The sequence below is a fragment of the Lolium rigidum genome, chromosome 6 (assembly GCF_022539505.1).
Source record: "Lolium rigidum isolate FL_2022 chromosome 6, APGP_CSIRO_Lrig_0.1, whole genome shotgun sequence".
Taxonomy (NCBI): Eukaryota; Viridiplantae; Streptophyta; class Magnoliopsida; order Poales; family Poaceae; genus Lolium; species Lolium rigidum.
The window spans coordinates 138608528-138626153 of record NC_061513.1 but is presented as its reverse complement, the minus strand read 5'-3'; the positions used below and the strand labels follow the sequence as shown (position 1 = coordinate 138626153).

General features: G+C 45.4%; 2 protein-coding genes across 2 annotated transcripts; one reads left to right on the top strand and one right to left on the bottom strand.

Annotated features, from left to right (window-relative positions):
- The first annotated feature begins 1942 nt into the window (after positions 1-1942).
- On the top strand, positions 1943-3412 carry LOC124661397 (purple acid phosphatase 22-like). Its single transcript, XM_047199254.1, has 3 exons — positions 1943-2812; positions 2924-3012; positions 3108-3412. Exons 1-3 carry the CDS (start codon positions 1967-1969, stop codon positions 3322-3324), a joined length of 1152 nt encoding a protein of 383 aa, XP_047055210.1. The 5' UTR covers positions 1943-1966; the 3' UTR covers positions 3325-3412.
- Positions 3413-6618: 3206 nt separating this feature from the next.
- LOC124661396 (glycosylphosphatidylinositol anchor attachment 1 protein-like) lies at positions 6619-10598 on the bottom strand. The gene is made up of 6 exons (XM_047199253.1): positions 10249-10598; positions 10071-10162; positions 9688-9784; positions 8288-9110; positions 8064-8197; positions 6619-7739 (listed from the first exon to the last, which is right to left on the bottom strand). The coding sequence occupies exons 1-6, from the start codon at positions 10338-10340 to the stop codon at positions 6866-6868; spliced, it is 2112 nt and encodes a 703-aa protein (XP_047055209.1). The 5' UTR covers positions 10341-10598; the 3' UTR covers positions 6619-6865.
- Positions 10599-17626: the final 7028 nt, after the last annotated feature.

Genomic DNA, 17626 nt, shown 5'->3' with positions numbered 1-17626 from the left:
GTAAGGTGCAAAGCATTGTGAAAGGTCTTCTTATATGGGTGAATTCCGGTATTTACCCCTACTTTGTCGATTTTGACATTAATTACCCCATTTAACAAGTTTTCATCCTAATTATCCCATTTAGGGAATGTTTTGCCAAATTTTACCTCCTTTAAAGAATTAGTGTGTTTTGACATGTGGATCCACGCCATCAGGTCCATGTGGCGTGATACATATGCGGTTTTCGGCGTTCTGCCTTTTTCTCGCAAACCAGATGTAAAGGAGAAGATGAAAGAATTGGGTTTCAACCCTTGAGACACCGTGTATTATCAGAAGAGATGGATCAATGGGAACTCTATGGTTGAGCTAACAGGTGATTCATGTGTGACGAAGATGCTAGAGGAGTTTTGAACCTTATCTGGCCAAAAACCGCATATGTGTCACACCACATGGACTAGATGGCATTGACTCACCTGTCAAAATGCTCTAATTCTTTAAAGAGGGTAAAAAATTGGCAAAACTTTTCCTAAATGAGGTGATTAGGATGAAAATTTGTTAAATGGGGTAATTTGTGCTAAAATTGATAAAACAGGATAAAAACTGGAATTCACTCTTTTATATGCCATCCCTTGTCCTTGATGCCATTTCTCATTTCACGCAACCCAAAGGTTTAAGATTCCCTGTGAAACCCACTACTTTCTATATTGCTTATTCACAACGCAAGCTGTAGTTCTTTTGATCCCGTGGAATCCTCTATCTATAAATTCGTTACATATCATGCTCAATTGTTTCTGCATCGAGGACAATTTCCCAGTCTCTTGTGACATACTGGCAACTGGTAATTAATATATCTCGATCTCGCGCTTCTTTTCGCTCTCCTTTAATTTAACTCTGATTACACCAACTACTCAAATATATGTCTTTTTCGTAGCTCTTTTACAGTGCTATGGAATAAATATGGGCTATCTATCCGCCATAATTTAATTAATAGTTAAACTTAACTGCTATTATACTCTAACACAAATCTTACATTGGACATATATAATTTCATTTTTTAGCTATTCCCAACCAAGCTAGCTTATTACACCGATCTTCACACATCGTCAAACTTCGCTCATGTTCCGGTACGCCACCCACGCGGATGAGTATGTCCGGCCGCCGCCAAGACCGCTGGTGCTGACGGAGAACAAAACCCCACCAGGCGATCCACAGCAGGTAATGGTCGATCTTGACTCTGGACTTGTCCGGTGTGCGGAGTTTGCAAGAATTTGGAATCAGTGGCTTTCACATGGCACAGCATGGGATTTTTGTCGACTGATACTCATGGTTTATTCTTGCGGTGTTCATTGGTGTTTGAGCTTTCTTTATTCATTTTGTCAGACAGATATTAGAGCTTGCCTTTCTTTAAAGGTTTTCAGAGGCAGACTTTTATTTTTTTTCTTGAACTAATTCGGAGGGGGTGGAAACTGAAGCACCTCGTTTCTTCGTTTGTTGAACTTTTTTCTATCCTCAACGTCTAGCTGATGGTCAGAGAGTGGATAGCAATGATATTACTTGTAGCTACTCAATCTGAGGTTTCAGTTAGACCTTAGGATTGACTTGATTGCAAGATTACAAAGTTTATGAACTCTGCTTAGTATCTCTTGTGATACCTGAAATTAAGCCATTGGACTCAAATTATGTGCAGATTAGCACAGTGATTAACTGATAAACAAAAAGAAATCGACATCATTGGAACGAGGATAAAACAAACTTTTAGCCCTCGTGAGTTTTGAAGCCAAATTCAGCCTCCCTAAGAATATTGTCGTTGAGAATTTCTAGAAACTTTTGAGTACTGGTGTTTAATTTCCACGTTGCTTTCATCAATTCACATCTTCAAATGATACTAGTATATGCTGCTGCTCTGTAACTAATGCAAGAATTTTAACGCTTTGTCCCTGACACGGTAACCTTTTAGGTTCACATTTCAACCTTGGGAGCAAACAAGATGCGGGTTTCCTGGGTCACCGACGAGCGGAGCAGGGCGGCGTCCGTGGTGGAGTACGGCACATCTCCGAAGAAGTACACGGCGTCCGCCAAGGGAAGCCACACGACGTACCGCTACGGTGTATACCAGTCCGGCGCGATTCACCACGTAACAATCGGCCCGCTCAAGCCCAGCGAGACCTACTACTACCGGTGCGGGAAGGCCGGCGACGAGTTCAGCCTCAGGACTCCTCCGGCGAACCTGCCCATCGAGTTCGCCGTCGTCGGCGACCTCGGGCAGACGGACTGGACCAGGTCGACGCTGTCGCACATCCGCGGCAAGGACTACGACGTGCTGCTGCTCCCCGGCGACCTGTCGTACGCGGACAGGGTGCAGCAGCGCTGGGACTCGTTCGGGCGGCTGGTGCAGCCGCTGGCGAGCGCCCGGCCGTGGATGGTGACGGAGGGCAACCACGAGATGGAGCCGCGCCAGCACGATTACGATGACGCGTTTGTTGCCTACAACAATCGGTGGCGCATGCCGCACGAGGAGAGCGGCTCCCAGTCGCAGTCCAACCTCTACTACTCCTTCGACGCGGCGGGCGGCGCGGCCCATGTGGTGATGCTGGGCTCGTACGCCGGTTTCGAGGAGGGGTCGGAGCAGCACGCGTGGTTGAAGAAGGACCTCGCCGGCGTGGACCGGCGGAGAACGCCGTGGCTACTGGCGCTGCTGCACGCGCCGTGGTACAACACCAACGAGGCACACCAGGACGAGGGCGAGAGCATGCGCGCCGCCATGGAGAGGCTCCTCTACGAGGCCCGCGTCGACGTCGTCTTCGCCGGACACGTTCACGCCTACGAGCGCTTTGTAAGTCTTACAGTCCTAGCTGTGTCCATTTCTTTTCTACCAGCGCTTTGGAAGCACTACTCATCGACCAATTGATCATCCAACTGACCAATTTTGTGGCTGGTGATCTAGACGAGGATCTACGACAACAAGGCCAACAGCCGGGGTCCAATGTACATCACCATCGGCGATGGCGGCAACAGGGAAGGCCTTGCTTCCAAGTAGGATGATTGATCTCCCATCGAGCTGCTCTTGATTTGCATGGATCTCGCTGTAATTTTGATTTTGTTTTAATGGATTCTTATATTCTTTGAAGTTTCATCGAGGATCACAAGTCGGCGCATCTTTCGGTGTTCCGGGAGGCAAGCTTCGGGCACGGACGACTGAGCATCGTCAACGAGACGAGCGCCGTGTGGAGGTGGCACCGTAACGACGACCAGTACGCCACCGTGGCTGACGAGGTTTGGCTGGAGAGCTTGTCTAGTTCAAAGCCGGCGCCCCAAGCAGCCGCATGCCGGTCGTTTCGCCCATGATTGAGCAGTAAATGTCAATGCTCAGTTCCTCGCGTCTGCTCAAAATTACCCCTCGTGTATTCTATAAATAAGAAGTTTTCGTTTTTCATGTTTTTTGTTGTACTACAAATTACTCAAAATATATAAAATTTGTGGTATAAATTAGCATTATTAAAAAGTATTTTTAATACAAATTCAACGAGACTAATTATGTATAATATAATAAGATTTTATTGATCAAAATTTTCAGTCAAAATTTACCTTAAAATACACGTGCACCTTATTTATCGAAATTTAGTACAAAGTTGTACTAAATCCGAGTCAATTAAAAGAGGCCGGAGGGAGTACAATAGAATTAAAGAGATAATCCGCAACAAATATCCATGTATTCTATGCATATACTGATTCATATTCATATCATATCGGTCCAGAAACTCAATTCGGCTCCCGGATGCGTATGATTTCTAAACATCGTGCCCCGCTAAGAAACATGCTCGTAAGATACAATCATACAACGCAGAAACTCAATTCGGCTTCCAGGTGCGTATGATCCCTCTACCATAAAAACATATTTTCAAGTGTTGAAAAATTTTGACAAAAAAATTTACATGTACATCTCCATAATATATGTGTATTCGTCAAGTTTCACGAAAAAATGATATTTTTTGTAGTCTAAGAGAAAAAGAGAAAATTTATCTTGTGACAAGTCTTTGTTTCAGCACTGAATTTTGTCTTTTTTACACACGTCACATTGATTTTTCATGAAACGACTTTATGAGCGTGTAGCACATGAGGATGTACGTGCGAAATTTTTGTTTCAATTTTTTAACATTTTAAAATGTGTCTAACATGTATTTGAAAATAAACGGAGCATATGATCCCATGTGCCAAAACATCACTCCCAGTACCGGATCAGTTTATGGCTAGCTAAGCTATACTACAGCTTATTATATGGAGAGTGGATTTTGTACACGCAGGGATGGGTACGTGAGCTATCATGTCCCTTTGTTACAGTTTGAGATTCGTGCCACTATTTTTAGATCTCACATATTTGTGCACTAGAAAAATAGGTCCCATCGCAATGTACTTTTCGCCAGTGCCCTGAAATCCAGTTGGAAGTAGCCTTTTCGGCATACCACTGTACCATTCGTAGGCCATGCACCTTCTCCCTCTCGGCAGTCTCGTCAGCCCGCCCTTGGATGCCGCACCAGCGTGGTGACACCACCACGCGTGCACACGGCCTACACGTTATCCGTGTTCGCCGTAAGCTCACGTAGCGCATGTGTCGCGCTCTCCCTGGCTGGAATCGTGGCACCGGCAGCGGCGTTCTCCGGCAACTGCACAAGCGGGGCAATCACGCCCGCCTTGACTAGCTTTCCTCTGTATGAGTCTGAGGTCGCGATGACAGCTACGGCGCCGGCGGCCTCCTCTTGGATGCTCGAGCCTCGTGACTCAAGGAGGCCGACGAGCATTGCGACACCGTCGTCCATGTCGATAGCGATGACACGCATGCAGGCCTCGTCTTCGGACACGAGCTCGCAGATGGTGGCCAGCGCCTGGGCTCGCTGGAGTAGTCTGGACGGGGCCGCCTATCCTGATCCTGGAGAAGAGGTTGAAGAACCTCTTCGACGAGACGACGATGCCCGCGTCGGCGCCAGGCCTCACTGCGAGGATGGCCTGGAACAGTGCCGGCGCGCCAGAGGAGGAGGCCATCTCGTTGAGCTGCCCCACGTGCGCCTCCAGCTTGGTGCTGAGGCATCATGCGCGCACACATGCCTCCGACAGAACATCGACGTGACAGATGCCGGCAGCTGCGCGATGCTGCTGAAGCTGATGTACACGGACGCCGGCGGCTGTGAGTCGAGCCACGAGATGACGCGGCCGGCTTCGACGTCAGCATGGTTGCCGCAGCCGGTCCTGGTGCATCACCACCCTCGGGAGCCCGACAAGCTTGAGGGGGAGGCCTGCCTTGGTAGCGCCCTCGAAGGCAGTCAGCGCACAGCTAGCACTTAGTGTTGGCCGTGATCGCCACACCATGGTTGTCCATGTGTTGGAAAATGTTTTTGTCTCAGACTGCAAAGGCACAATGGAGGCGGTTGGCTTCCCAGACTGTGCGTAATGACGCTGTGGAAGCTGATGCATAGCACGGACAGCGGCGACCGTCCGTCGAGCCACGAGCCACGTGAAGTGCAGCACCAGCCTCGGGCTGCCGAGGGCATCACACGCCTAGCCATCCACGGGTTGCAGGAGTCGGCGAGGAGGAAGTCCGGTCGGCGCAGCAGGGCCTGGAGGTACACCTCCAACGGGTTGGTAATCTTTCCAAGTGGACTCGAATACATGATCATGTCGACCATCTCGTCGGCGATATCCAGCCCCTAGGCAGTCCGAGCTGCGGGCCATGGAATTGGAGCTCGACAAGCTCGACGGCGAGGCTCGCCTGATTGGTCGCGCCCTCGAAGGCGGCCATGTTGCGCGCGGTGTTGATGGGCGTGGCGACCACGGAGACGGGCGGCCTGCCGGCGGCGATGAGGTGTGTCGGGTCTACCATGGGGATGATGAGACCCTGCGCCACCGTCGGCAACACCAAGATGTGGCCATGTGCAACAAGAAGATGAGGAGCGTTGAATTACTGTACATGCACATGCGTGGTACTGCTCACTCGTTCTCTGTCCTGCTGGTTCCTCGCGTTCAGTCTCACTCCATGGCATGGCAGGGAGCCTGGGACCCGTCCAATCAATTACGGAGTAGTAGCTTTACAGAGATTGATAGCTCGTGCACCCATCCGTGCGTGTACAAATGCATTTCCGTTATTATATGACCCCAAATAAACTTGTACTCCGTAGCACTGACCCCGTCGAATGGATGTGCACCAGTTTGCGAAGGGTGTACCAGTGGACAGTGGCAGGACCAAGGCTTGGTGCACAAGATCTATTTTGCATTCATTTGGTCTCGGAATACACATTAAGAGCTGGTTCTTCGCTTGCATATACTACGGTCTTTCACAATGGAATGTTCTTAGCACGATATCATATGCAAATTGCCTATGTGACCATAGTTAATGAGGAGTAAGATACAACCCTTACACGAAATTATAGCAAAAAAAGAGTGAATAGCCCAATCGTATGCCTACATATTACCAAAATCATTAAATGTAGAGACAACCCTAAGATACAATCTACTCCCGCTTAACCTTCGATCCAAATATATAGACCCAAATCACCTCAGTCAAAAAATGGCACCACAGTTCAGATTTTATTTTGTGCAACTCACAAATGTACACTCATTTTTGTTGGATTATTGTTAGAGGATGGTAAATGTGTAGCAAAAAGGGCCGCTGGCCATTATATTTTCCTTTATACATATCACTGGACTACCTGCTTGTGCACAACAATCTTTCACGTTGATTTTACAAAGGTAAGAAGGTAAGACGACCAATTTTCTCTTCGTGGGTCTTCTCGATCTCAGAAAACAAACAATTCTTAAAAATAACACATAAACTGAGACATCTGTTACACTGCTCTTTTGATTTTAAACCTACAAACAATTCCTGAGATCAAACAATCTACTCCCGCTTAACCTTCGATCCTGCCTGACGGCATGGATGCACCAGCACATGGATGCACAAAAGCCAGCAGGGAAGATGAACAAGAAATATGTAAAGATATGTGGCGCTACTCCATTCCCACAAGAACTCCATGGACACCCAGAAATCTCCAATGTCTACTGTCCAGGTCCCCTTGGAAAGCCCTTTCATAACCAACAATGTGACTGGAGGGAAACCAAAGATGGCAAGAAATATATTTGACGCCAACAATACTGTCCGTGGGAGGAAATTCATACCAAGTCGTGCTTTCACCGGTCGAGAAAACAGACACATTGGGATCACAATCAGGGAACCAAGCTGAGCAGTAGCGAAATTTATTATTGACATCAGCCCCAGTCCTATTGAGATGGAAGTGATCATCGTGGCCTTCAAAAGTTTCCATTCCACCCCAGCAGAGTATGGTGAGCCTAACATGGCGTACAGGATGATCAACACAATAATGGAGAGCACCACCCAAATCACTGCACTTTGTATTGGTGTACCATCAGCAATTTGACTAATGTAGTGTGGTAGCAGTGAAACAATCACAGCCCAAATTTGGATAACAAGCAATACTCTTGCAGATTGAAGCCATTTCCATGCTCCACCATCAACTTGCAGAATATCAGCACTACCCTTCATATTGTGGTCATTCATTGATTTTCCCTCAGTTTTACCTCCATCAGCAAGAGCGGCGGCAACTATTGGGAGAGGTACCACGAGCAGTGCAAAAGGAATCATATACACACCAACCGAAATGAACTTGCTTGGCGCTGTAAGTAAATATAGGAAAAACGACTGATGGAATTTCTCAAGCAGATTATTCACAGATCGTACCACGCCTTCAATTAACCTGAACCAAAAGCAGCATGTAAAAAAACATCAGGTGAAATCACAAGAAATTACTATGTTTTAAGCATGTGCTTTACAAAGAGTAGAGAAGGCATCATTTGCTGAAAAATGAAAGTGAAAGCTTTTCAACACAATAAGCTTATTAACAACATAAGTTTCTCAGCAAACCTAGTCTTAACATCCATAGCGAATTACTAAAACTACCAGGGGCAAGTTATTTTGTCTCTGTTAACCAAGAACATTGACCTTAAACATTTTCGAAGTAAAATATTCAACGTGTCAATAATTACAACATGCAGCCTGAAGTAACCCAATAAGAACTGACCTTCCACCCCTTACAAGAAAGGAAGATTTAGCATTCTCATTTCTGAGATGAAATGTTGGTGAAAATTCTAAAGAAACTGCATCAACTTGGTAGTCACGGAACGCGCCATGAGATCCGGTGGGCACTCCAAGAGCCTACTTTAGCAAAAGGCCAACAAAATTGATTAGTAAAGTCGAAAAGCTAGTGCCATTTAAGATAAAAAGGAAACTACACCATTCAGTTACCTGGTTATAAATAGAGCTAGCAAGGTTTGCAGTACCCTCCACATAATCAGGGGCTGCAATATCAAGTTTCCAGTCCGGGTTTATTTTTCTCAACAAACTCCCAACAGTTTGAATTACTTCAGCAATAACCCTAAGCCATGCAGAAGTCACTAAAGAGCTAATCCTCTCGATGTTCACACGGAAACCTTGTCTATGAACAGCTAAATAATGCACCACATTCAGGAGGTCCAAGTTTGGCATTTGGCCATTAGATGCCTCTGCATACATTGTTACACTATCTCTATCGCCATAATTCCTAGTTTCCCCAACTTTAAATATGAGAGCAGCAGCCATTGTTCCAGCACGTTTGAAATCCGTAGTTTCGGCCTTTTCTGCAATACCATCAGGTCCATTCGTAACACCAGCCACAAATGTAGGATTATGGTATTGGCTTAACCATGCAGAGACTGCAGTGTATTCTCCAAATTGTGAGTCTGCGGATAACCACACAATATCCTTTGACAGCCACTCAGCTCTACTTAAGAGGGAGAAGACAGAGAAACCAAGTGCGAGTGATAATAGTTCATTTTCCTTAACTCTCTGAGAATTATAAGGAGTAACCAATACTATTGCTTCTTTCCCATCACCTCTAGGAGCTCGTATAATGCCAATTGTATTTGTTCCAGAGTTTGTGTAGGTGCCATTAGGATGTATTGCCAAATCGTTTGTCATGGAAGTGAAGAACTTCAGAGGATGAAAATGCTTGCTATGAGGGAGGAATTCATGGTAACACACTTCCGCACCCAGCTCTTTCATTTGTTGCACTATGAATTTTGGCATTCCCCTGTGACATTTGTAGTATTAAACACAGATAAAAAAAATACCATTTACTCTTGGACAATCCAATATTTAAGTGATGTTCCTTCAGTTACTGATTATCATTTAGTATCAATATCTACTCTGTGCACATTATATTTATCACCATCCGAAAATGGCATATCCTTAACTTCAGTTTAATTAACATGTGGCAAAATTGGTTCTCCGTATGTTTACAAGCATTACTCTTTAAAACTGAACTTTAAAATTTACAGTTGCATGGATAGCCACCTATATGCTTGTTTAATTAACATGTGGCAAAATTGGTTCTCTGTCTGTTTACAAGCATTACTCTTTAAAACTGAACTTTAAAATTTAGAGTTGCATGGATAGCCACTTATATGCTTATTACTAGACTTACTACTTAGGTGTTGGGAGTAAGCATTAAAGATTCCATCACAGGAAGAACTTTTAACAGCAGGTTCAATAATATTGCACATCAATAAGAATATTTGTACAATCAAAGATGCACACTGCTAATTAAGTCCACTGTCAGCAGAGGAAGCTGCAGACAAAACAAGGTATTATATAGAATAGTAACATACATTCCATCTCTTGATTCCCCAGCTGCAGCTTCAATTCCTTTGATAAATTTGTTTGCTTCCGCGACATCTTCAGTGGAAAATAATGGATTTGCGGAGCCTAATTCACAAAGTTCCAAATCAAAATTACGGTTCATCTTTGAATGGTCATACACTGACTGCATACACGAACTGATAAATTGCCACTAGCAGAATAAGATGAACTATTGGCATTCCCATAACCGTAGTGGCTATGAATAGTTTGACTTCACTATTGAATCATGACCATCCGAAGCCACCACGTTATACCATAATCAACTCTATCTGACTGCCAGAGTACTGATAGCTCCACTAGAAATTTACAGAGATCCAAATAAGCACAGCAAGGATAAAAGATGATGGCGTACCAGGTATAAGAGCGTTCTCTGAGAGGTATGTGTTCTTTGCAAGTGCTGGGAGGAAAAGGAGTGCGATAATCCCCGCGGAACAGCACAACGCACTGGCCCGAAATGGCGAATAATGTGTCAGGGCAACAAGAAAAAGACGGATTAAGCTTGGTGCTAAAAGAGGGAGAGGAAAGATAACCTGAAGAGGATGTGGTGAGAAGCGAGGAGCCTCCCAAGGCGGACGATGAGGCGCGGCTTCGGCTGCGCATCTTCCTTAGCTGACGACTCCATGGCTGTAGTCCAGTCTAGGTCTTCCCCTGGCGGGAGGGGAACGTGCAGATCTTTGTCTGATTTCGCCGCGCGGGATAGGATCTCCCGTCAACTGACACAGTGGCGTGCTTGGTTTCTCGGCGAAGAGGGGAGGTGGGGATCGGACGGTGAGTGGTGGCGGAAAGAGTAGCGGGAGTCAGTGGTCGGTAGCGCCGGCGGCCGCGTGCCGAGCGGCTCCTGGTGAGATGAGCTAGAAGGGGGGCTGTTCACGGTCCGAGAAGGCGCGCGCGCTATACGGAGGCAGAGCACGTAGAAAACCAAGCCAAGCGGCGACCGCGCGCGCGGCTGCTCGGAAGGGGACAACGGCGGCCGGCGGCCGGCGGCGAGTGGTCGGTCTTGGTGGGGATGGAGATCGCGCCGTGGGGTTGAAGGCCTGGGAAAGGCCTTTGAAGATGCCAGCCCAACTGTTGTGTGATGCATCCTCCAAGAAAATGCAACGTTGTTTTCATCCAGAGTTAACAGAAAATTTTCAAAAATATCACACTACTACTACTACATATGTCTATAATTAGATGTTTAAGGTTTATCTAAATTTGACCGTCTAAATTTAGACAATCCTCATACATCTATTTATAGATGGAGGGAGTATTTTTTTGCAGGAAAAGTATAAACATGAAAGCACAGAAGTACTTGTCCAAGAAGGCAAAGAATGTGAAAGGGAGAATTACTCTCCCTCTTTACGCTAGCGTAAAACCTTTTAGATATTTTAAATTAAACTAGATGGATCAAATGAGTGAAGATACACATAGAACACGTCTAGGTATGTTGATGCATTTACGAGAACAAAAAAGATACTGTATTATATTAGTCAACAGATGGAGTAGTAAAAACATGAGAGGCTGGACTACCGATCTAAGGAAGAAACCGGACCCCCGCAACAGTCGGAATAGATGGAAATGCGTAGGTCAGTTCTATCAACACAACCACTTCAACCACAACTCTCGTAGGTGGCTCGCACCAGCACCTCGCAACACGTCTCGGTCCCTTCGCAATCCCGCCGGCTAAGTGCGGTTGCAAATCGACTTATTAAGCTAAAGCCTTAACAGAAAACATGGTATTGTCCACAAGAGGTCACATTTAACGATTTAATATTCTCCCCTAATCCTCTTGTCCTTGCTTCACCTTGATCACACCGTGTCTAATCCTCATTTCAACGAACTTTTTTTTAATTCGAAAGTGTTCAAGAATTGTGTCATTTTCTTATTTCTTATTCTTCCAACTATAAATCTTAAATTTTGATTTTCACCTCATAGATTCACTTGATTGCCACCGAGACACTAACTCGATAAACACATTGAAATTAAATGTACAACAATATTAAAGTTCAACTTTCACCTCATAGAAAAGGCTTGAAATTCGGTACTAGCTAGACTGATGAACATCATTCCACGAATGCCTAAGGCTCCGTTTGGATGTTTGTATTGGGAGGCTTGGTATTGCATTCAGTGCAATATCAATATCCTGTGATATTAGCATTGGTATCAATACCAATATTCATGTTTGGATGGTTACATATTTGGTGCCTAGAATTGATACCTTAGTTCAATGCCAAATCGTGTTTGGATGGTCAAAGTGATGTATTGCATTTGTATGGTCAAAATTATCACATGGGAGTGAATATGTCTTCTTTTTTTGAGGGATTTGAGGGAGAGTGAAGATATCTCCTTCTTCCTAACGTGCTGCAAAAATTACAAAGGAAAATTAAGACAGAGATATGGGGCAGCAGGGGAGAGGGAGGGCGGACATCGGCGGATCGGGAGGAGAGGAGTCGATCTTACCCTGGCCGCCAGTCGATTTGCCTGGGTCGACGGCTGGGGCTAAGGTTTCTGCTCACGTGGGGAAGAACTGGTTCGCACTCACCATCAATACCAAGCAGATGTCGAGCCCAGGAGGTGGAGATTCGGGAGGAGGTCTCGGTAGGTGAAACGGGCCATATGAATATTCAGCCCGAATACCTCAGCCGAATGTCTAATACATCCAAACGCTCCAATTTGAGGTATTCGGGCCCGAATGCCCCAATACCCAATGCCAAGCCCGAATACAAACATCCAAACGGGGTGTAACTGAATTTATAGCAACTTCTAGCGATCGATGAACAACAAGTACAAAAACACCATAGCAATTATATACAACAAAAAATCCCCCAGCCATTAGATTTGCTTGATTCTTCAAATCGACCAGCTTCCATAACTGGTTGTTAATTTTCTTTAGATCCCCCTTCAGTTCCACCAGATCTGCATTACGCATCGTCGGAACAACTCCTCTGTCGACCGCATTCTCCACAGCAAGCCCCCCCCCCTAACTATGCTCTGGAGTTGCGCCAATTGATTCCTTCAATCGAAGCCTATCAATGTACACATCGATCCAGTCAAAATGCCCGCATTTTTTTAGGATCTGAAAACGGCAATATGAACCCTAAATCCCAAATTAAGGGAATATCAAGAAAATCGAGAGAAATCAGAGAAATTTGGTGCGAGATCTAACCTTACCCCTCTTTACATGGCTTGCTCTTGCATTTCACAAACTCACGTCCACGGTTGCGATTCTCATGCGCCCGTACAAGTCAACTGCTTCAGAGGCTCCAAGCGTGGGCAGTTAGAGCATCTTGTCAACGGCACGACACCATATTGCGGCCATGACGGGAGGCCGAAGTGAAGCTAGACATCACTCGCCGGCCGGAGAAGGGTTGTCGTCGCCGGAGAAGAAGAACAATGGGGAGGCAATGGCACGAGCACGCGCGCAGGGCTGGTGGGCTCCCTTCTTGCAATGTTGAACTAGGAAAGTTGTGGATCCGGCGCTCACGTGGATAATTTGTGGGCCCCACATCTGGGTAAGTGGATAGAGGTGTCCACAATGGGACCCGACCCAATGCAGCCCTACTCGCCAGCATGTTACGGTAACACTGACGGTCAATGCCATTGACTAAACGACAACACACGTTTTAGACTTTGTGAGAGTTTCAGACAAGAGGTTGGGCAAAAGTGAGGAAGAGTTTAGCGTCTGCACAAAAGTGACTACAACTAAGGACGAGGGGTACGAAAATAGAAATATTTTTTCTTAAAAAAAAAGAAAATATAAATCTTTTTTTTTATCATGGGCATAGTTAATATAAAGAGGATGCCAACAACCCTAGCTAAGCTCGACACCTCTCGCAACCCTAGCTACGGTGGAGCCTAATCTGGATGGAGTTGCCGCCGCCGCCATCTTCGTCGACGCCGCAGCAGTGGGCTTTGCTGCGCCGCGTCCCGCAACCATCCCTCATCGACTTGAGCCAGGAGGACTTCTCCCTCGCTCTCGCCGCGCCGCCGGACCTCACCCAGCTCTCCATATCGGATATCATAACGGACTACGGCGACGCCTTCTCGCCCCGTTCCTTCCCCTTTGTCCTCGCTGCTGATCCGTCCGGCCTTCTTCTCATCACTGACTCCTACGGCCTCGCCAAGGACCCTCTCGGCGCCGATAGGCCGATCTACTTCGTGTGGGACGCGTCCCTGGTCCACACCCACCGCATCCGCGGCCACCAAGAGTCCGTAAACCACTCCGGCAACGTCGGCTTCGTCGTCACCCCATCAGGCAGACGCGACCACGATTTGACGGTCGTGGAGATGCTGCCCGTGAGCGCCGGCGAAAGCATCACCATCCTCTGCTACGAGTCCAAGTCCCGCATCTGGACCAAGAAAACGCTGCAGTCCTCAATGCCCCGCTATCCCTGGTCCAGTGCCAATGTCTTCTCGCACAAGAACAAACTCTGGTGGGTGGATCTCCGGCACGGTATCCTTTCGTTCGATCCCTTGGCTGACAACCCACAGGTTCTCTTCGTGGAATTTCCAGATGCTGCTGTACCTATGACCCCTCCAGCAACTACGAAGCGATTGATGCGAGGAGATATCAGCAAGTATCGTTGTGTGAACCTGAGTGCTGGCAATCTGCGATTCGTGGAGATGACTGGCAGTGTTCTTGTGCCAAGAGTTGCCGTGTGGACTCTCTATCCACAGGCTGAGCATAAGCTTAGTAGATGGAAGCTGGACTACGATGTAAATTTAAAGGAGGAGATCTGGGTTGACATGAGTTACAAGGAAACTGGCCTGCCGAATAAGAGGCCTGTGCTCGCAGGCCTCCACCCTGCTGACCCAGCTGTGGTTTACTTCTTGAACAAGGGCAAACTCTTTGAAGTCAATCTGAATATCAAGAAGGTTGACAAGTGTATGGCGTTCCAACCTAGGTCGGCAGACTTGACACAACTAAATATAGACGAGGAGTCCTCACGCTTCCTTCTCACCTGGGATCTCCCACCATCGCTAACTTCCTCATCACAACAAAGGCACGGAAAAGAACCATCTGCCCGGACGAATGGAGAAGATTCACCAACGACTGCAGCTTTGCGTATGCTACGCTTGTTCACGAATGCATACACTGGCGCATTTGGTAAATTGGAGTATGATGAGCTTGCTAGGATTGCAATTGTACATCTTAATGAAAAAATAAAGAAAGAGGAGAATAAGTTCATACTATCTGAGCGTCACGACCTATGCTCTTTTGATGAGAAGAAGGATATGAATGCCCCCCCAAAGCGATATGCCCACATGAACTTCTGTGTTAACAGGTACTCTAAAGCTAAAAGGCTTCAGAAACTTGTGTTTGCTGAGTTTGCCAAAGCTGATGCTGATGGTCCCTGGACTTTGTTGTCATGCAAAACCTTATCCAAGAAAAATCATGGTGGTATGTATAACACGGCTGTTGAGGCGGGACAGAAGCGGAAGAGGTTCAGTTGTTTTGCATGCGACAGTGAAATCAGGCATCCAGACAACGGATTTGTTGCTGGTCATCCGCTTGCGAGCTAAGGCTAATATGGACGCCACACTCATTTCTTCTTTAACTCTCTGTCTTTTTTATGGAAAGGTGGGGTTGATAACTTGAGACTACCTGTAAGCAGTTTAAGTGCCTTCTCAAAGAGGATGCCAACAACAATGAGAGTACGGAGTACATTGTTAGGTGAACAAGGGTACCGAACATATCCAATTCTATGATATACTATGAGATATAGTCATCACATGTTATTAATAATATCATCAACTTGTTATCATACATATATATATACAATAATATCATGGGATTTTTATGTGCCCTGGCATTGGAAGGTATGCTATGAACTTATCAAATGTTACCGGGAGATCATCATGTGAGCTTAAGTATATCCAAAAGTTTGTCTAGGACTTGGATATTTCAAGACTCTAATATTGCTCCTGCTGACGATGGATAGATACTATATGGTCCCTCTCGGTATTGTGATGTAATCACTTCATTTGTTTTTTTTTTTGAAACTAGGTTTTTCAGACGTTCATTCTAACTAGGGTCTCCTAAGGTCAAACAAATGCTTTGATACCAACTTGTCAACACCCGGATTTTTAAGTCCAGATGACTATTATATCATACCTCACAATCTCAGGAATATTGCTTTTGCGAGACATAATAGATTGATATCACAGAACATCATTCATTACAACTCATAAATGTCTTACAACAAAAGGATCACATGATCCAGTCTCATTACAACAATTGATCTAAGGATTAAATACACAACACAATAGCGGAAGTACGTAGTAGTAGTCCATCTGCTCCACAGGCAACTGTTGACGTCAGGAGTAGTCCTAGTTGTCGTAGATGTCTTGTTGTCCTTCATCTTGGTACTGCTGCTCTTCTTCATAGTCTGGCTATTTGAATAGCCAGGGACACAGCCGTGAGTACTTTTAAAGTACTCGCAAACTAATACTAGTGTAAGTACCATCAATTTTATTAAGAGGGTGCTAAGCTCTAGGTTTATTTGCATAAAGCCAATTTTAGTTCACAAGCATTTAATAAAAGACTCTTCATATGCTAACTAACTCAAGTGGGAACATTAGTGTCATTCCCACAATTCAGTGGTGATTCAATTCAAGTTCACCATTCAAATCATCAACCCTTTTCAAGAAAACATCTGACAATGGTACAGTATGGCCTTTCCAATCGTCCGTAACCGTGGACATGGCTATTCGAATAGGTTTACACTCTGCAGAGGTTGCACACTTGTGGCACAACATTTGATTACATCCGTCAGGAATAGCCCTGAATAATCGTAACTCAGTACGCGAATCATCAACTATAACCTTTCAATTATATACCCTAGTATAGGTACCTCTACCCATGAGCTTGGCCGCCCAGTGAAGACAAACCGTCAGCCTGGGAACTGCACAGGGCTTAGGCCAGACATTCACCTCATTTCACATCATTTCACTTTCAACGGAGGCAGCCTCGGCATAACCCCTATGATGCTTGTTTAGAGGGAACCCATACTAAGATGCATAAACTTCCAGTTAAACCCTACCCATAATCAGGTATTGTGGGGGTACTCTATAATTGGAAAGGTATCGCATCCAAACCCAACCATCAGTTTTTATCAAATTCACCATGTCATTCAGGTCATATGCACCTTCAAAACTTTCAATAGAATGATTCATCATTCCAAGGTTTTCAAAATCATTTCAAATCACAACTTCCCATCTAGAGTAGCCCATTTTATTTGTTAGCACTAGCAACTAGTCATAAGGGTGCTATATAGCTTATAAAGCTCTTAGGCTAAATTTGATACTCTTGCTCTACTCTATACTTAGACCAAAGTTAACTATAAAAGTAAGCTTTGATAAATCAAAGTAAAAGCTTGTAAGGGTAAAAACTTGGGATTGGATCATTGAACATAAAGTAAAAGTGTAATGGTGCCTTGCTCTAGTAGAGCTTTGCACTTGCAAGAATATTAGCTTGCCTTGGTTGGTGTACTGATGAAAGTGCATGGAGCCCCCATGTGTGGTTTTGGTAATTAATGACAATCCCTATGGACTAATGTTTGCATTGAGTTATATTTGTAGGTGTTGTCCATAGGCAATTCTTGAACCACATATGTTGGCTTCAAGGTTGCAATAAGAAGAAATTGATGAAGGATATCAAGTGTCAAGTATGTCTTGAAGATGAAGATGAAGTGAGCCCTCAAGTTACTTCAAGACATCAACATGATGGAGAATGAAGAAATGAAGTGCAAGTTCAAGATGAGCCAACTCGAAGAGTTCATAAGCTTGAAGCTTGCCATGGAGAAAATGATGTGCAAGTTTAAGATGAGCCATCTCGAAGAGATCCTTTGCTTGAGTCTTGCCATCCATATGGTGATCATGGATATGTGAAGATGCGCCGAAGAAGAAGCTCTCCCATGGTGGATTATG